The following is a 21,076-nucleotide window of genomic DNA, read 5'->3' as shown; positions in this document are numbered from 1 at the left end:
ATTCACAATTACAGGTTGACAGTAACGAAATCTATCGTCAATTTTTTGAGATTTTCATCGGGCGCGTCAACAGCCTTCGCTGGCCCAAACCTGATTTTGTCGCTAGATAGTGCTGCCGTTTACTCTTTCTTTAATTTTAGATTACTAAATCGACAAGCGTGCTTTTCTCGGCAGTGACCGAACAACCCTTCTAAAATTCTACTCAAATTGTGATTAACAACATTTTTATCAAAAAATGAGACGTGATTTGCGAGTTTTAAAATTATATTATGTTACGAAAGAAATTATAGTTTTTTTTGTTTACTGAATATTAACGATTATTCAAATCTAAGTTAAGTTTATTAAACGTACGATATGGTGAAAAATTCAAAATTTTGAATAAATAAATGTTTTATAGATTTACTTTAAAACAAGAAAAAAGTATTGAAACTTTTTATACATTTCTAAATGATATTTTTTTGTAACAAATGTATGTATTCAAGTTAATGACAATAATGAAGAAAACATTTAAATAAGTATAAAAAAATATGTTTGTATGTGTAAGAAAAATTTAGATAGTTTTATAACAAATTAGTTAGTTAATTTGGTGGGTATTTTACCTTAAATGATCAAGAATTAATTCTCAAAATATAGATATTCTTGATAATTAGAAATAATTTAATGAAAATTAATCATTTGGAATGCTCATTTTATACACTATGAAAATTTATTTAATCATATATATAAAGTACAACTATTCTATTGAAAGAGCGTTTTCAAAACACGAATAAATTAAAAACAAATTCAGAACAACTAGTGCACAAGAAAATAAACTAGACTCAACAATTATATTTTACAGTCAATAAAATTAGATGTTATGATATAAAAATTTGCTTCAGGGGCCTACGCAGAATTTGTTTAAGGGGGAGGGGGGTACCATTTATGTATATGTATAAAATGTATAAAATGTTATTAATGTATTATTCTATAAAAGAAGTCATTATACATGTTTAACTTATGGGGGGGTAAACCTTAACCCACCCCATCATTGATACGCCAATGATTTGCTTCATCAAAAGCTAGACAAAATTTTTGATGTTAAATACTTATGAGTTTTAAAAAAGTTTTATTATGTTTTATTAATATAATATATAAAGAAATGGTAGAAAACTTTTCATATTGAGATCTACAAATTAGAAAAAAATATTTCATTAGTTATCAAATTATTCATTACATAAAATATCATAAAGATAGATATTTAAATTTAGGTACAATCATTTTAACTACCTAATTAATACAACACTCGACCCAGAGAAAATTAAACAATACATTTTATATTTTGAGCATCAATATTTATTTGAAAGTCAAATAATACAATTGGAAATAACTAAATAAAAAAATCACAATCATGATTAAGATGCAATTTTTTTCTTCTTGCATTCTGTTTCATATTCTTCTATCATCACCTTGCAGTTTTTCAAATTCTTCTTCGGTTCCCACGTACATTCTGTCATTGGAAAATTTTTCCATTTAACGAGATATACAATTGAATTTCTTGTTGATTGGTGGAATATTATTTTCTCTACTTCATATTCTTTTGGTTTTTTTTGTTTATCTGAGAAATAAATTATAATATTAATTGATATCTAATTTATTTTATAAAATGTTTAATACTTAGACTTATAATTAGAAATTTCGGTTAAATTTATGTTTTTGGTTTACTAAATTGAATGTATTAGAATGATACTAATAAGATCCAGAATTAGATTTAATAAATTGTTGTTTATTTGCCATAAAACTCTCATGGTATTGATTTGTATTATAATAGTGATAAATATAAAATTTAAAAAAAACATGAAATAAATATTTTAGGATATAATATTTCTAATAGAAATATTAGTTGTTATAAGTTCTTTATGTAGTATGTATACTAGCTTAGATATTAAAGTTATGTTTATGGTATTGATTACATACAACTGTGAAGTGTGAGGCAAGATTCAAAATGGGATTTAATGTAGGCATATTTCCATGATCAGTTAAACGTTGACTTATACGACAGTCTGGCTATGTGACCAGACCATCAGGTGTGAAATCTTGAATTCTCAAATGCAAGCATTTTACAAAAAAAATATTATAAATATTATATTATACACCTAGTATAGTAGCAGTTTTGATCTTAAATGAGAATTCAGCACCACGGTACAAAAAAAAAAAAGTTTTTTAAAAAATTTTTAAATTAATTTATTCACTAATAAAAATTAAGCAACCAAGTACGCACGCAAAGGAGATCAAACCTCCTCAAAACCTGCCATTTTCGCTTCACATCATTTTAATATACGGAATAAGTACTTCACTAACCTTTCGGCATATTGAAGTCCTTCTTAAAACGGTATTCAACATCAACGTTTTCACCTGCGGTTTGAAAATCCGGTAATTGAAATTTCCGTCGGCACTCGGCATTCACTAACGCGTTCCAGACTTCCAGTAAATCTCCAAGTCTCCAACGCTCTCGTAAACAAAAACTCAGCGACGTTTTAGATTTATAAAATAAATACAGTTTGTCCACTTCCACACTGTGTACAATTTAGCGGTTAAAAATAGCGTTGCAAAAATTAACATGCAACAATTAATAATGTATTATTATTATTAAACACTATAAAAAAAAAAGTACGGCCAGCGAAAAATGAGCCGTGACCGTCGCGTTGCTAATGGTGAATTTTAGCGTAACTAGGGGTTCTCCGTTTGAAACTATGGCGTGGTACGGAGTGGTACGGTGAGTGAAAAGCGAGCGGTGACGAAAAGTTTTAGTAACCCTGAAAAAATTTGGCCACCCGAAGCACTGGTATCGCGGCTCATTTTTCGCTGGACGTACTATAACATCTTACATCACTAACAAGTAACAAGTAACAACGGCAGTGCCGGCTGGCGGGCGGACTGTTGCCGTTTTAGCGTTAAGCCATTTTATGGCTAGATCTAGCTTATTTAGAAACCCGTCAGCTACAAATTATAGCTTTTAGTCACTAGCCTATGTTCTAGCTTATTTTTCATTGAAACTTGGCTTTTTCTAGCTATTGGTCATTAAAATGATAAGATAATATATAAAAATAATAGTTATAATAATAATGATAAGATGTAATTGAAAATGGGGTGTACACAAAATTAAAAGAAGATATACCAACTTTAATTCATGTTCCTTGTATATGTCACTCTCTACAATTGGCTGTATCAGCTGCAGCCAGCGAAACTTTGCCAAGAAACATTGAATATATGATCCGTGAAACTTATTATTGGTTTTCCCATTCCAGTCTGAGGCAAGCACAGTACAAAACTTTATTTAAAGCCATAAATGAAGGTCATGAACCATTAAACATTGTGAAAGCTTGTGACACTCGCTGGCTGTCTATTGAAACAGCAGTAGGTAGAATTTTAAATCAGTGGTTAGAGTTGAAAACTCTGAAATTGCAAAACTGAAAGAGAAATGTTATGCTGCAGAAATTCTACATAATATGTTTGTCGATGATAGTAATCTTGCATATTTAAAATTCTTACATCCAGTACTTGAAGAGGTTCAAAAAGTTAACAAATCATTTGAATCAAATACAGTTAATCCATCAAAATTGTTAAATGATTTAATTAACCTTGTTAACTCAATAGCCAGACGGTTCGTTGTGCCTGACTGCAGGCAAAATCCATCGATTTGTAATATGGATAGTTATGTATCTCCAAATGTATACTTTGGTTATGAATTCAGTCAAGTACTTAATAAGCTATCTCCGGACAATCAGAAAGTATTAAAGCACCGATGTGTACAGTTCTTGAAAGTCCTACTCAAGCAACTTCAACAAAGGTTGCCTAAAAATGTACAGATTCTTGAAAAAGTATCATTAATTTCTCCATGGTCAGCTTTAAGTGTTAGTAAAGAACCGTTAACACCTTTAGCTGAACTTTTTTAGTTTGAACCAAGAATAATTGACAAAATTAATATACAATGGAACAATCTTAACAATATAAAATGGCTTCAAAGAGATAAAACATCTTGTTTTTGGAATGAAGTATGTAACTATAGAGATGCCAGTGAAACAAATCCATTTGAAGAACTTTGCACATTAGCAATGCGGTTACCAGTTTTACCATGGTCTAACGCTGATGTCGAAAGATTATTCAGTCAGATGAATTTAGTTAAGACAAAACTAAGAAATAGAATGGGATCTAAATTGCTGGATTCTGTTTTAACAATTAAAAGTGGATTAAGGAGGCAAAACGTTTGTTGTGAGAACTACTCGTTACCAACAAATGTCTTAAAACAAATTTCAATGCCTAGTGTCTTAGGACAAGAAGAAGCTCATAGATGATCACTTGGATCTCAATATACTTTAAATACCTACCTACTACCTAGATACCTATATCTTTATTATTTTTTTAAAATATTAAACTAGTATTGTTTATATTTATAATATTTATTGATGAAAGATTCACTTACCTTATTTTGTTGTATTAAATAACTTAGGTTTCATTTTCATTTTTCAAGTTCATGCCTATGCTATAATATTGTACTACATTTATTGTAAAATTGTAATCACAATAATTGTGATAAGTGATAACAATATATTTTATATTTTTATAATTTAATATGCATTACATACATTTAATTTTTTGGCACTAAAATTAAAAAAAAAAATTTAGCCATTTCTAGCTTTTTTAAATATTTTTTGGCCTTTTATAGCTTATACTGAAAAAAAATTAATTTAGCCATATCTAGCTTTTTTTGTCTACCACTAAAACTTATTTTATAGTCTCGAAAACGGCAACACTGAATTACGGCACCTCGTTGTTCTGAGAACAATGATTAACGAAAAATTTAACGAATCATTGATTATTTTAATAACTAAACGGACAATATGGTATTGCCAAATTTTGAAATTGTGAAAAAATAGAGCTAGTAGATTCCCCGATAATATGGTCTATTTTTCTTCCGATGACTGATAAAAAGAATATGGAATAAACCTCAAACATATTGAAAACAGCAGGAGAATTCAAAATAAAAGACCCAACTCCTAAAAACCCAAAACAGTTATATTACAAATATTGTCTTTGTTCATTTTGGTCACCATATCATATCAAATATGGTAATGGTATTAATATAAATGTATATTATTATAATTAGGTTTCATTACTAAACTTTTGTATTGATCTAATATGAATTTATTATTAATTATTATAATATATAGGCAGAATGCTGGGTTAAACAACGATTTTCTCTATATATTACTTCTCCCATGGTTAGCCATAACCTTAGACTAAGATATATCTTAGTCCGTACTCTGTGGTCATAACACTCGGGCCTGATGTAAATTGTGGGTGTGCTCATGACAAATAAAATAAATAAATCATATTAATTGTCATGGGTGTGCTATAACTATGTAGTAGTATAATACCAGACAGTGTCAATGGTTGAAATACCATGGTACATTTCAACCGGTATTAAGGAAAAAAAGCCCCACACCAACTAAATATATAACACTTTTTTTAAATTTTGCAATGTACCTTTGTTTCAATATAATTATGTAACACTTCTTTGACATAGATATCTATAAACATATATAATACCTATACATTAAATTATACTATACAAATGACAATTATTATTTTAAACTATGATGGTACAAATGACAATTATCGAAAATGTGAAATGCAGATTTCAGCTATACTTGTATATTTTATAGTAAGTAGTACATGATAATTTATATTATGATTATAATTAATTATGTAAATCATAATAAAAAAGACTAAGTATTTAGTTGGTACGGGGCTTTTTTTCCTAGATTCTTTTAACCGTGCTAGTGTCTAGCATAATAACTGTAAAATAATATAATATAATATATAGAATCATAACTGTCGTTCGCAGAGTATAGCCAATATTACAATAGTAATGATGAATACATTACCTATTACCACTAATTTACCAGAATTTCTACGTCAAATCAATTTTGTAGTTTGGTGTAACTCGATAACGGATAACCGTGAATACTTGACATTTTCACTAAATGTTAATATTAGCATTTACTGTCAATGGAATATATTTTTCAATTTATACATTTGAAAATGTTTTATTATTTTTTTTTACAAATGTCAATAAAAAGTTTTTTTTTCAGTTTGAAACTAAGATTTATTTAATAGCTTCCCTATTGATGAAATTAAAAAAAAAATTGTTTCTTCTTTCTTTAGACCTCACATTCATCTTCCAACTTCTTAATGGTACTTTTGATACTACCTATTCATTAGTTTTTGTTTCGTTCAGTGTTCCATCTCATCCTATAAAAAAATCAATTTCTGTTTTCTATTAAGGCCCATCCTACCTCCTACATATCCAATCAATTACACTATAAAATGTAACACCAGCTTAACCAAACTTGGTCTTATGACAGTTTCCCCTATCTATTGTTTTATTATAAAAAGTTGTTAACCTATGTAATCCATGAGTATTGGGTCATCTAATTATTAAATAAGTATGTAAATAAATAATGGTATGAAAATTATTTAATACATTTTGTTGATATATAAAAAGCTAAGTAAAACCATTGATTTACCATTTTAATAAATGGTAAAACTCATAGACTGAAAAAAATTGAAATAAAAGTTATATTTTAATACCAATAATTTTTTTTTACCATTATACTATTATATGAATAGAAGAGCACTTTATTACTCTTTCAAATCAGATTTTGCGTTTATAAATGTGTATTTATGTTTGTATACAATATGACTCCCCAATGAAAATTTCTATTTATTCCACTGTAGGTGCCCTTGTTTTTATCATTTTTATAGACAATTTGGAATTAAATAATAATATTAATATCTAATCATTAAAAAATACAGTATAGTTTTGTCATTTGTATAATAAAGAATTTAAAATAAAATAAAATAAGAAATATTATGTTAATCATTACATATACAACCATACATCCAATCAGAAAATTTAAATTTTAAAATACAATATTTAAATCATCTTGGAATTAATGTTAACTTAAATAAGCTTCATCCATTTTCTTAAATTTGTCTATTAAATCTTCTGGAACGTCCAAGTCATGGAAATTATCAGTTCCTATTTCATCTTCAGTCCTAGAAAAAAATTTAGTAATTCAATGTTAATTTAACGCAAGATTCTTCATAAGTTAATCTTTCAGAAAATAAAAAATATCAAAAATACATAGTCACAATTTAAAGTATTTAGAGTTTAAATTTTGTGAAGAAACATGACAATTTTAAAATATTTTTATAGCTATTGAACAAATTTTGTTATTTTGCTGTAATTCAAAAAATAATATTTGTAAACTTAAAATCTTTTTGCTAATAACTATATTATTACTTACTATAACTATACACATTAAGATCTTCTAAAATATTTAAATTATAGTTAACTAATGCCTAATTATATCACAAATCTAAACATACCATTCTACGTTAAATTAGAAATAGCTCAAAATATTAATATAATATTATGATGTTAACATAATATATAGTATCATAATAATCAATATATTGAAAAAAATTATTAACCTACCCTATTACTAATAAATTGTTAAGTACATTGCTAAAGTAGCAATATAAAAATTTTATATAATAAAATAATTAAAATAGAGGGTTTCTGTTCAGAATAATTTTTTGCATGAAATACCATTTTATTAATAAATTCAAACTTAACAGTTATATAACAGTAACCAAATTCTGTACTTTATAATTATTAAGTACAACATTTTGTTCCAAAGTATGTTTATATTTATTCCCTACTCGATGGATACTTCAAATTGTTCAAAACAAAATCATATTTAAAATTAATAATACAGAATAAAATCTAAGATTGATATAGTGTTATGTATTTGTTTATTTAATAGTCATTAAAACACGAGTTTAATTATAATTTAAATTTAGTCTAAGTGTGATACTTATAAGAAATGGCATGTGACGATGCTTACATTTTAAAGTTGTCACAAATTAGATTTAAGAGAATATGCGATTAAAAATACTAACTTGATTAAAATGTCCACTAGATTTTCACATACTAATTTCAACTCTATATTAGGTTCCCATTTGTGTAATTCCCTTAATATGAGATAAGTTCCTTGATCTCTGATTATTTCTCGGCAGTTTCTTTTAGCGCTCAACTTTAAACATAATTATGTCAATAATCAGTAAAATATTTAAATATTTTGTTATTTCATATTTATTTAATATAATTAACCTGAGTTAAAGCTTGCAAGAGAGCTAAGCGTAAATCTGAATCTGGTTCACGTTCTTTATCATCAGGTAGATATTGTAAATCCAGTGGTAGTTTTTCATTATCCTCTTCATCAAATTGCTCAGGGCCAGCTAGTGGTAAAAGAAGACGAGGTAACAAATCTAGATCTTCACTCAATAACCATTCATGCTTTTCTAAACAAATGCAATTATCTTTAAATTACAAATATGAAATATTTAATAAGATAATATAAAATATACATTTAATTAATAAGTGGTTACCTAATTCAAAGCAACAGTTTTTTAAAGTCATGATGACACCAGCTCTTCGAAGTGAATTATTTAAGTTTAAAAATGGAAGCAATTTTTGCAAATTATCACTATTCATTAACCACCTACAGACAGATTAATAAAGAAATATAATTTTAATATATTAATATAACATCAGTTACCAACTTACATTCTTACTTCATGTAACTGACATAAATTGGATAGTAAATATGAAATATAACTATAATTTGATTCATGTTCTACATCTCGGGTGATGAATAACTTCATAAATGATTCTAATATTGTGATTTTATCTCCAAATGCTTCATACACTTGAATGGCATGATTTTTGTCACGAGTCAGATTACATAATAACATAAGTACTGCATTTGCAATCTCTGGTGTTCTTTGATCAATGTATCGTATTATTTTTGAAATGATTCCCTAACAATACATTCAAATTAAAAATTATAAACATAAGTTTCATTTTAAACCAAAATATACCGAGTCATTTGAACTGATGTTACTATTTAAAAAGGACATTATTTTATTCAGACCATTTTCTTTCGACGAAATATTGACCAAACACAAACAGGCCGCTTTAGCATTGGTTGTATCGGTTTCCAAAACTTTGAATAGACCTTTCAGTAATTCATCAATATTATCAACAATCATTTTATTTTCTTTGTGTTTATCAGCTGTCAGCACTAGAAGAGAAATTCATTAATACTCTTAAAATGGTTTTCATTGAAAACCTAAATAAAACCACACATACCCAGTAAATGTTGCAGTACATCATTTTTTAATTTCGGATCGCCACCATCTATCATCAATGAGTGGACCATAACAAGCGCTAAATGATGAGGTATCTCCGAATCCATGACCGATAACGTTTTTAAATAATATATTATAAGTATCGTCTGTCTGTGTCAAATTGAACTATTCAAAACACAAGTTAAATATGCTGTCGTTGGTCACAGACCGAAATCAACAATTTTTGGTCATAAGAATAATAATTGTCTAGGTAAAATTAACCAACGAAAGAATAAGCAAAAGAGCACAGCACACGAGAATTTACTATTCTGTAAGCAACACGAACAGAAACCTGTAGCCTGTAAAAAACACGACCGACTTTGCAGTTAGCTATTGCCTGTTACTTGTTTGCACGTCTTTTTAGCTGTAGTTTAATTTCGTGATAACACACACACGTGCTCGATATCAGCACTTACGAATTGTTCCATCTTCCATGAGACATCGTGGGCGCGATTCGTTTTCATAATAATATTATATTTTTTATTCTTATCAGACGCACGGGAGATAACCGCTATCGATCGATAGCTGGTCTTAGCGTTCAACAGTAATCATTAATAACTAGTAACAACTAACTACATTTCATAATTGAAAGTTCAAACCAGCCGATGCTATTATTCAATATTCAACTCTAGTCTTTTATTCTCATCTCACCAGTCGACTGCACAATAATACCTTAAGATGGAAAATATGTTTAGTACGTCCGGAGAAAAAGAGACTGATGAAGTGAGTTTAAACATTTTATGTATACATACCTATCGCATTAATATCCGTCCATCGTTTTTTGTTTATAATTGTTGTATCATTGAACTTCTGGATCGAGTTGCATATTATATTAAATATCATTTTTCGTATTTATTAATGTATTATAATTTTTTTTATTTTCAACGCCTGTCGATGGTACGTTATAAATGCATTTAAAATGAGTGTTTGAAATTTTTGAATCGTCTTTGTCTTTGTAATTTGTTCACAGAGATTTTAGTTAAATTGTTATTTTAACGATCGTTGTGACTTGTATCTGGTCATAAAAATTCCGGAAAGTCGTTTCAAATCGTTTTTTTTTTTTTTATACAAAACCTCGAAAACCAGAAAACATTTTTAAAATAAATATGTATTTCTCTTTGTATTTATTTAAACTCTTTATTTATACAGACGTAGGTACTAATTATTGACAAAACCTAAGTATGATTATAGGTATTAATAACATGACTATTTACCTAAATTATTTAATTATTACTCAGTGCACAATATTTTTTGAAGTTTTAATATTTTAACCGTCTATATTAAAAAATAATTTCATAGGTATTAAAAAAAAAAATATTTTGAAATTTTTTAATTATTTTCGTTTTTCCTAAATATTGATACCAATTTTTTAAGTTGTATAATATTTATTTCTTAATTTGTATTTATAAATTATAAAATAAATATTACACGGGTTTTTGTGCATAAATAAATTATTTATTCCTTACGTAGAAATTTAAAACATTTCACATCTAACCAGTAGGTATGTGTTTATTTGTATAATATTATAATAAATTAATTGTGAGAGGATTTTTATAGTAGGTATGTTAGGTACAATGCATTGGGATGTTTACCTTGAAAAAATTGTTTAAGTATGTAAGAAAACTGATATTTACAGATTGTTTAGTTACAAATTAAAAATAAAAATAAAAAAGTATGTAAGCTATCTGGCATTGAAAACAGTTGTATAATAACGTAAAAATCTTCCTCGACAACATTTAATACCTATGTATACCTTACGTCATATGATAATATAGAAACATTGACATATTGTTGATGTAAAATCAAATACTGCATTTTGATTAATTGTTAAATTGTATTATACTGGTTAAAAAAATTATTGGTTTCAATATTCAATGTATGTAATCGATACAAAATCAAAAGAGAGTATCTAACGATTGTTTAATCAGCTCGTCCCGTTAAAATTTACTAAAATCATACTTAAAAAAAAAATACATTCCTCGCTCTGCTCAGAATCTAATATTAATAATATTAAAATATATATTCTATATTCCTACCAGGTAACAGTCCGCTTTATTGATTAATAGCTGTATAATACATATTTAGAGGTGGTGGAGGACGGTACTATAGATTTGATTTTGCTCAGTGTACACTGTACAGTATGTCATTATGCACTGTTTAGTGTACCCATTTTCAATATTACGTATTTATTACCATTGGTCACTGAACTGGACAAATATCAGTTATAATACAACAGCATTTGTTGAATTGACAAATATAACTACTAATAAAAGAAAAAACGACTTTCGTGAAATACGAGGTATAAATGGTATAATGTAGTGTTAGTGGACAAGGGGTGATGTAAAACAATAGGTAACAACGCGATAGGCCTAAACATATAACATTTTATATTCTTCTTTTTGTATATATTTTATACAGAACTCAGTGGGATTTAAGCAGTCACTGTGGCCGTTTTTATAATTATGATTGTTTTTGATAATATAGTACCTATGTATTTTGTAAGTTTATTCTAAACTACTTACAATGTTCAAACTTAAGTTTTTGTTTTGATATAATTCAAAAATTAAGTTGTAAAAGTTACTTATATTCGATGTTTTTAAATAATTATGTCATTTTAATACAGCCAACTAAGGTCAAATTTTCAGAGGCTTAAAGCTTGTATAGCAATTATTACTTATAAATAAAAAATAATATTGACGGGTATTGTTATAAAATGTCTGTAAAGCTTTGCTAAATCCTAATGCTCATTTTCCCCTCTTAAATTGCAAATATTCTTGAAGATATTAGCAAAGTATATGTCCTAGATGAATCTTAGTGTTGTTTTCCTCCTAAAAGATTTTTAAGATGTAGTAATATTTTAATGACATACTTGCAATCCTAAAATTTATTTGAATTATTTGAAAATCATAAGTATATTTTAACATATTAAATATGTTTTTGGACTAGATCATATTTATGATTCATTGATTATCCTTGCAGAAGAAAAATACTAAATAGCATGCTACGTTACGCGCAAAAATGAATGTATTGATTTTACACGATGATATGTATTTTATTTTTTATTTGTCATCACTTTTTGGGACAGTAAAAATTCTTTGATTTTCAAAAATTGGGGGTGATTTATAGTACCTAACAAATTAACAAATTGGATATAGTTTGTTTTTTACTTTACTTGTCATCTTTTTATTTTATTTTGAAACTATTAAATATATCTAATACTGTTAGGGGCCTTGAGAACATTTTCGAACACATTTAGCGAACCCGGCCTTGATTTCGGCAAATTTACTATAACAATTTATTGTAGACTGTAGTTAATAATCAATTCAAGATCCACTATTAACAAAGTCCGATATTAAAATCTCTTAACGGATAAGTCATTGATTTAAAAACTTTAAGAGTTTAAAATAATTAAATTTGACATTAAAAAATGCATTAAAAACTGTTTATTATTCATTAAAAATAATATACTAAACGTATAAGTATTGATGTATGTCTATAAGAGCAGTGAGTACCTATTCGCGGTAAATCTAATAATACAAAAACAAATTTTTTTAAATGTCCCACAATGTATAAAACAATTAACTTATACTTAAAAATATTAAAAATAAAATTCGATTTTAATATAATAATTGCTTCTATGCGTTTTAGCGGTTTGATATTTAATTTGTTTTACTATGTGTACGACTAAAAAAAAAAAAAACATAAGAATCGTAATTATCTGAACCTTATTTTAGTCGAAACACAAATATTTTTTTTTATAAAGTTTGTTAATTTATTAATTTGAACTTAAGTATTTATCATTATCTTTATTATTTTTTTATGTATAAAAAATACTTTTCTTGGTAATTTGTTTTTTGATAGAATGGAAAAGTTAACATTAAAGAACTTATATAAAACTTTTCAACTTTTGATTTAATATTTAGAGTTTGAGCCTTAAGTTGTTGTACGTGAACACAAATTCTAAGAAAAAAATAGTTTGTTGGTAATAATTATTATATTATACAAGACATAGGTATATACATACATACATTATACATATATAATTACATTACATAATAACAGGTAGATACGTTCAATATATTATTCATAAATTACTCATTTTCCTAAGTTCTATGAAATGTAGGTAAAATAGGTTGATCGGTTGATATTCGCCCTAAAATATTATTTTAAATATTCATAATTCATAAGACATAAGTATGTATAATAAACTTAATACATCAATTATGTCTAATACCATTTTATTCATATATTCCTAGTTAATTTCTTATGATAAATTTATTGTTTTGGTCAAGGTTAAGTAATAATTTTTTGTTACATAATATAATAATAATATTCAAAAATCAGAACATAATGAGTAAATTAAAAAAAATATTGCCGTAATTATTATGTATTTTTATTTCTATATTAACTGTAGTCCGTAGATAACATATTATTTAGGATAATTGATTAAAAATAGTTTTAGTTAATCAATTAATTAGTAGTCACTTTCTTTTAATTTAAGTGTATTATATTTTATTAGCATTAAATAAACAAACTATTTGTGTCTATTTTGATTTTCGTAGTAATAATGATCTCAACAAGTTAAACGAAACATTTTTTACTATTAAATTACTAATTATTTCATTATATCAACGAAGTTGGATATAAATTTGAATACATAAACAAACATTTTACGTTCATCTACCTATTATTAATTAAATATGATTTTACAATACTTTAATTAAACGAGTTATAATTAAGATACGAATACGATTGACCTATTCTTAGTTCTTGCCATTAAAAGGTTAATAAAATTAAGACCGGTGTTGTATTCTTCGTTTTCCATCGCGTTTTTTAATGGTGTCGGATTCAATAAGTATATATATGTATATTATACATAGTGATCCATCGTGTTTTCATCCGTAATGGAAAATATTGAAGAGCTCGAATTTTACAGGCATACGATGAATTATAATAACGCTAATTCTAAATTGCCCATGTTTTAATGCCTTGGTTATAATGTGCTTAAACCATAATTTTTATATAATTGTAAATCATTTACGCTAACAGATACTCTCCTGTAACTGATGAAGTAAAAAATTCGACAAAAAAAATTGTGCTAGCTTTCAAAAAGTCGTGTGGTCTACGAAAACGCCGTTTCATAATTTATTTTCAATTATATTTTATTTTAATAAATCATTTATAGAAATGAAAAAATATACTACTTATATATAGGTAATACTATATAATGTGTGAAATATATAATAATAATTATTATTACACATCATCATTATTGAAAAATTGGTAACCAAGTCGAATTTATGCCCGAGTTTTAATACATTAATATTTTTTTTATAAAAAATTTTCCATATTTATTTAAATTATTATATAGTTTATATACTTATGGTACTTATGTTCAGTATAATTTAATTGATTTACAACAATTATAAATGTGTAGTATAATGTATGTTGATCATAAGGTTTTAATTTTTAAGTTAAAATGTGTATAATTTGTCAATTCTGATTTAATGCAATTTTTTTCTAGAAACTCTTGCAGCCTTTCACATATATTATGCAAGTGCCTGGCAAACAAATCAGAGCTAAACTCGCTCATGCATTTAATTATTGGTTGAAAATACCATCAGACAAATTAGCTGTTATTGGAGACATAGTGCAGATGTTGCATAATTCTAGTCTCTTGTAAGTATACACTTATAAAGTAGAAAAATGTCATTTAACTGTAATTAAAAATAATTTGAATACATATGGGTGGGGTGATTTCTCTATTGTGTTATATTGGCGTATATTAGATATCTAAAAATCAAAACTAAGACTAAATAATTGTATATTTTGTTATATAGTTTTAAGTTATATGTTTTAGTCATATGTCTTTTAAATTATTACAATTTTAAGAACAAACATTAAATAAATTTAAATTTAAGTATTATTTAAGTTGTATCATTGGATTGTTTAATCAGTGAAAAACGAAGTTATTGTATATGATTCTATATTTATATATAATAGTATAATTATTATTATTGAACTTGTTATGGATAAATATTACTTTATATATTTTTTAATAAATTATAAATAATTATATCTTATATTACATAATAGTATTTAAAAATAATAATTAATTAGGTACTATATTCAGGTACATACATTTTGTAATCATGACTTTTAAAGGTATTAACAAATATTTAGATAATCTAAAATGTTATATAACTTTTTTCATTAGCTCAATAAATTGTTCCTATATGGCTGGTATATATTGTCCATTATATAATATATTGTTATAATAATACGATTCAGTGTAACTCACTGATTGTCTTGATCAAAGAACATAATTCAGTCTTATTTATAGATACTTAATTATATCTATTAATTCATCATTATTTAATAAATATCAAGAGAAAATTTACTGCAAAACTGTATGAGTTAGGTTAAGTATACATTTTAAATATCTAAATGTTATGCTTACTTACATTTATTATTTATTTTGATTTACTAGTTACTATGATTGAAGAATTTAAAATAGACATGCAATTACTACAGACGATTGTTTATTCAATTTGTAACTGAATCATTTAGACATAATTAAAAATATACACATCAAAATCTTTTTTATTATTAGTTTTTTTTTTTACCTTAATTTTCTATATTTTAAATTGATAAAATACTTAAATATAATTAAAAATTATTAATAAGTTATGATAATTATAATAGTTATTAAACATAATTAATATTTATTTATGTTTGATATTTTAGAACTGATGATATCCAAGATAATTCTGTCTTAAGACGTGGGATACCTGTAGCACATTCAATCTATGGTGTTGCTAGTACAATTAATGCTGCAAACTATATGTCATTTGTTGCATTGGAACGTACCCTGAGCTTAGGGCATCCAATGGTATACATTACTCTTATTATTAACTTACAACTTTAAAATAAATAGTGATTGCTTATAATCTGTTTTATTTATATCATTTTAGGCTACTACTGTTTACACTGAACAGGTGTTAGAACTTCACCGAGGTCAAGGAATGGAAATTTATTGGAGAGACAATTATACATGTCCAACTGAAGATGAATACAAAAAAATGACAATCAGAAGTAATTAAATTTATGTATTATCTTCTAATATGTATGTGTATTTTGTATACATAATTTTTTAATTAGTATACTTAAAACATATTCTTAATACTATAGGCAGAGGCGTGTTTAGAAATGTCTTATGGGTGGGGGGATGGCTTTAAAAAAAATTTTAACTAACTTGACCGTGCATCAGTGCATGATGAGTAAGAAATGCTAATTTTCTTTGTATTAAAAATTTTAAAAGTATAAAATACAGTAAATGCGATGGGGGGGGCAGGTGCCCCATGTGCTCCTCTTAAATACACCCCTGAATATAGGTTCTTATAAAAATGTATTCATAACTATATTTAGTATATAAGTTAGTTATATATTAATTAGTATATTTCATGTTTAAGAGACTGGTGGTTTATTTATGCTTGCTATCAGACTCATGCAATTATTCAGTGACAGTACTAATGATTTCACCAAACTTACTGGAATATTAGGATTGTATTTCCAGATTCGAGATGATTATTGCAACTTGTGTTTGCAAGAAGTAAGATTTATTGCATGTTTATTATAATGAATTTATCAGTTTTATTGATTCAATGTGTTTTGTTTTTGTGTATAATTAAAAATATTTGGCCGAAAAATGGCAAGATGCGCTGGTTTGATAAAAAATCAGTAATAGTTATAAATAAAAGATTTAAAAATCTTATTATGAAGGTGGTACATTCTGATTTATATTGTTTTTTATGTACTTGAGAAATGCGAAATATAGGTTGTTTGTTTTAACTATTTAGCCTATTAGTTTTTAATACTAAATTAAATTATTGATTTGACTTATTACTATCATAAACTTCTATAGGTATAGGTACTATATTAGATTAGGAATTCTAAATAAAAATACAAAATTGATTATTCACCTATATTTTACATTTCATATCATTAATATTCCTATCCTTTTAAGATATTCTAAGGCTTATGCTTAGAGGGGCACATTATATATTATACACTATATTATGTTTTATCTATGTCACATTTTGTATTTGTATTTAAAAATAATAATAATAATACAAATAGTAATTAAGACTTGTCTGCCACGTTTTAGGTTGGAAAATATAGAAAAATATTATACTAAATATTATATGAATTACATATTCATGTTAATTTTTTAATCAAGAAAATTATAAAACAAGTTATGTTTGATATAAATTCCTTATCGAGTATAGTACCTATAGAAGTGAGAATTTTATAATTATATTATGTAATTGTAAAAGTTATTAAATGATTAGAAATCGAATAATTATCTGAGATCTTTAATTATTTTTTTTATATCATTAATTATTTAATAATTTAACTTGATAACAGATAATTAATGTAGTATTAAATTTAAAATCAAAAGATTAAAATATATATATAGATCAAATATTTCATTAATTTTTTTATGCTAGATAAAAAATATAGTATTCAACATTTTCTTTAAGTTATTAGTTCTTACAAACAAATAAATTAAAGTTAATGTATTCTTAATGTTTAAATAAAAATAGGTAACGGTGTGCCATGACTTATAAAAACATATTTTTGGAGTATTAGTTTTAGAGTAAACTACACAAATATTAAAATATCATTCTCATTGTTTTATAAATTAATCAAGACTATTTTATTTTAGTATTCTGAAAACAAAAGCTATTGTGAAGATTTAACAGAAGGAAAGTTTAGTTTTCCTATTATACATGCAATCCATACTCACCCTGAAGACAAACAAGTGATTCGTATCCTTTTTATATGATCATAACTAATTATATTATATATATTTAAAAATATTTTGTCATTCTTCCAAAGTATTAAATGTTTTTATTTCTTAACATGATGTACAAAACTATTTTAATTGTAATGTTGTACTTAACCATAAAACTATTAGATATTTTGCGACAGCGAACAAGAAATGTGGACGTGAAAAAGTATTGTGTAAAGTTGTTGGATAATTATGGTTCATTTGAACATACAAGGAAGGTGTTGACACAGTTGGATAGTGACGCTCGTAAGGAAGTTGAAAATCTTGGTGGTAATCCATTGATGATTAAAATATTGGATGGACTTAGAAACTGGTCATATAATTTTGATGAAAAGACAAATAATTAAATGATTTCATTTTAATATTTTTATTTTAATTTCCACCATGACCAACTGTTATGAAGTAGTTATATTTATGTGAATTGTCACATTTTTAGTTGTGTATTAAATATTTGTTGTACCAAAATGTAATGGGGACCCTTTTATTCGTATGTTTATTAATCATCAACTTTAATTAAAGCATTGCTTATACTCTGTTAACCGAATACTATAAGAATTAAAATTCTATAGGCCTTATCATTAATTTTGAAAAAGTTCTTAATTTTAATATTGTTATGTGGCAATCAATAACTGTAAACAAAACAAAAAAAAAAAAAAAAAACGGTCATAATAAAATCTATTTGGCCACTTTAAATATCTAAGTACTTAAATGATGTAAAATATTGCCATAATATATATATAATAATAAAGAATATAGTCTTCCAATTGAATATATATATATTATACTAAAAAATTGCTAGTATTGTATTTTTTGTACTTTAATGATATTATTTGATATTTATTATTAATTTTTCACTTTTTTAAACCATCATTAAATTTCTTTTATATTATATTTTGCTTAATCTGATAAATCCAATCTGCTCATGGCTGTTTTATTAAACATCTTTGCTAATTAGTATTTTAAGATTTACCAAATGTTTCTAAATTTAATAAGTACTTATAATTTCTAAACATATGTATGAAAATAATAAATGAATACATATTAGTGAGATATTAATTTATACCTAGTTAATATTATATGTGTTATGTGTAAATTTTGTATACGTATAAAATTAGTTACAGAAAATAAATGTCACTTAATTAAAATTGATTAGTGAGATGTTACTTATTACTAATAAGTTATTAGTACTTACCAATGATTGTATCCCTTAAAATGTATGAATAAAAATTAACAATAATATTATTATTGATTTAATAAATAATAATATAGTAAATTATTATACTGGATAAGTTAAGAATAATTAAAGATAAAAGATGTGAAACAAATAAGTAGTAACTAATTACAAAATATTATGCTTACTCAATTATAAAATATCCGATAATTGTTATACATTTACTAGGAAGTATTCACCTATGAACATTTGTGACCTATATACGTAAGTATACTAGGGGTGTGCTCAGCTTTTTCTAATGGGGCCGGGGATGAAGGAATAGCTGTTGTAGCTAATAGTACTAGCACTAAGCTATTGAACTGTATTTTGTTTTGTTGATTGTCATAGACACAAAATGTATAAATGCATAAGAAAAAAAGTTCATGGGGGGATATGACTAAGTAGTAAGTTAGATAGTTAGTAAATCTGTGTTCATATTTAAATGGGTACAATAGGTACATGGTTTGGTACCTATACCTATTTATAATTATATAGGTACCTATTTATAGTAGGTATATTGTATATATATTATATATAACATAATAACCCACTTACATACTTAGTACCTATAAAATTTATTAAAATATACATTATTTAGGTTTATAATATTGGAAACTTGGAATACTGTACCTACTATAATTTATTCGACAAATAATAAATTAAAAGAATAATTTTAAGTGGGTTTTCGATAAAACGAATACAACATAATATTATGAAAACTATTATAGTTATATATTATACAGATTAGAAACTGTTCATCATAATATTATCATGATTCATGGCGATGATGTTTTAAAATGTAAATTGTGGGTTAAGTTGTTCAACGCATGTGTGCCTTACTGTAGTACAACAGTGGCCGGACCATTTTCAAATACGGAGCAGCGAGACTCGATATACATTTTATTTTTACCCAAACCCACCTACCCACCCACGACCCACATTTGGAAGCAAGTGTTTTCGTAGCTTACCTATACTGAAATCTGTCGTAAAAATATTTTAAATATTTAATATATTATTAAAAACTATTAAAAATTAAAATAAACTTCAAACAATGATGTTTGTATTAAGGTATCTATCTACTACCTGTCCAATTAATAATGTGTTGTAGTGCTATAAAAATTGTTTTGGCGTAAATGGTAAATCTTATTTAATTTGTAGTGTTGCTACTGTTACTGTGGAATGATAACATAATCTTCTTTTCACGATAAAAATAATATACACTTAAAAATCATTTTTCATGGAATAAGATAAAGATTATTGTATGTTTCAATTGAAAACTTTATTTTCAAGTTTCGTAATGTATTGGCGTTCAGTATGAAATACTCGTATTATTAAAAAAAGAAAAACTGATGTTTAATTTTTGAGTTAGGTACCTAATGTAATAATATAATCCTAGAAAATCTATGTTACTCACATGCATATATACTATATTACTATATTATAGATTTTCTGGTGGTACAGATCGATAATTTTCAACTACCAAGTATCTAATTTGATGGATGATGGTGCACATTCCATATTATTTGTATAGCCCAATTTACGTTACTGTTGCTATTAAATACAACTAGTGCAATTACTGCAATTACAACGAATTGGTGAGTTACGTTTAAATATTTTAACATACGAGATAAAACAGAATATATACTATATAGATGAGTAAGTATGTGTTTGTTAACATTTGTATTGATTAAAAAATTCAGATACAAATTTAGGAT

At 25.7% G+C, this 21,076-nt stretch overlaps 3 protein-coding genes across 4 annotated transcripts; 1 reads left to right on the top strand and 2 right to left on the bottom strand.

The window, feature by feature from the left end:
• Positions 1–1,327: 1,327 nt before the first annotated feature.
• Positions 1,328–3,350, bottom strand: LOC114126257 (uncharacterized). Its single transcript, XM_050205164.1, has 4 exons — positions 3,341–3,350; positions 3,159–3,285; positions 2,338–2,552; positions 1,328–1,594 (listed from the first exon to the last, which is right to left on the bottom strand). Exons 1-4 carry the CDS (start codon positions 3,348–3,350, stop codon positions 1,392–1,394), a joined length of 555 nt encoding a protein of 184 aa, XP_050061121.1. The 3' UTR covers positions 1,328–1,391.
• Positions 3,351–5,653: 2,303 nt separating this feature from the next.
• On the top strand, positions 5,654–18,733 carry LOC114126189 (terpene synthase). 2 transcript variants are annotated; one of them, XM_050196980.1, is made up of 7 exons: positions 5,654–5,701; positions 14,822–14,976; positions 16,045–16,189; positions 16,272–16,392; positions 16,770–16,909; positions 18,026–18,128; positions 18,278–18,733. In XM_050196980.1, the coding sequence occupies exons 1-7, from the start codon at positions 5,669–5,671 to the stop codon at positions 18,496–18,498; spliced, it is 918 nt and encodes a 305-aa protein (XP_050052937.1). In that variant the 5' UTR covers positions 5,654–5,668; the 3' UTR covers positions 18,499–18,733. The 2 variants fall into 2 exon arrangements, with proteins under 2 accessions (XP_050052937.1, XP_027845883.1); XM_027990082.2 differs by lacking the exon at positions 5,654–5,701 and adding an exon at positions 9,823–10,020.
• Positions 6,858–9,657, bottom strand: LOC114126178 (protein HGH1 homolog). Its single transcript, XM_027990073.2, has 7 exons — positions 9,260–9,657; positions 8,989–9,191; positions 8,675–8,928; positions 8,497–8,609; positions 8,219–8,409; positions 8,008–8,141; positions 6,858–7,098 (listed from the first exon to the last, which is right to left on the bottom strand). Exons 1-7 carry the CDS (start codon positions 9,363–9,365, stop codon positions 6,999–7,001), a joined length of 1,101 nt encoding a protein of 366 aa, XP_027845874.1. The 5' UTR covers positions 9,366–9,657; the 3' UTR covers positions 6,858–6,998.
• Positions 18,734–21,076: the final 2,343 nt, after the last annotated feature.

This window comes from Aphis gossypii, chromosome 1 (assembly GCF_020184175.1).
Source record: "Aphis gossypii isolate Hap1 chromosome 1, ASM2018417v2, whole genome shotgun sequence".
In the NCBI taxonomy this organism is placed as follows: domain Eukaryota; kingdom Metazoa; phylum Arthropoda; class Insecta; order Hemiptera; family Aphididae; genus Aphis; species Aphis gossypii.
The sequence above is the reverse complement of the archived record's forward strand: the minus strand, read 5'-3'. Positions and strand labels throughout refer to the sequence as shown.

What these genes read in the sequence shown, in the direction of transcription:
- LOC114126178 (XM_027990073.2), bottom strand. Translation starts at nt 9,365, where the DNA reads ATGGATTCGGAGATACCTCATCATTTAGCGCTTGTTATGGTCCACTCA. An exon ending in CAGTTACATGAAGTAAGAAT is followed by an intron (nt 8,610 to 8,674) that starts GTAAGTTGGTAA and finishes ATCTGTCTGTAG; the next exon opens with GTGGTTAATGAATAGTGATA. An exon ending in TCTTGCAAGCTTTAACTCAG is followed by an intron (nt 8,142 to 8,218) that starts GTTAATTATATT and finishes TTATGTTTAAAG; the next exon opens with TTGAGCGCTAAAAGAAACTG.
- LOC114126189 (XM_027990082.2), top strand. Translation starts at nt 9,976, where the DNA reads ATGGAAAATATGTTTAGTACGTCCGGAGAAAAAGAGACTGATGAA. An exon ending in CAAAAAAATGACAATCAGAA is followed by an intron (nt 16,393 to 16,769) that starts GTAATTAAATTT and finishes TTCATGTTTAAG; the next exon opens with AGACTGGTGGTTTATTTATG. An exon ending in GCAACTTGTGTTTGCAAGAA is followed by an intron (nt 16,910 to 18,025) that starts GTAAGATTTATT and finishes ATTTTATTTTAG; the next exon opens with TATTCTGAAAACAAAAGCTA.
- LOC114126257 (XM_050205164.1), bottom strand. An exon ending in TACAAGGAACATGAATTAAA is followed by an intron (nt 2,553 to 3,158) that starts GTTGGTATATCT and finishes AATTGTACACAG; the next exon opens with TGTGGAAGTGGACAAACTGT. An exon ending in GGACTTCAATATGCCGAAAG is followed by an intron (nt 1,595 to 2,337) that starts GTTAGTGAAGTA and finishes TTTATTTCTCAG; the next exon opens with ATAAACAAAAAAAACCAAAA.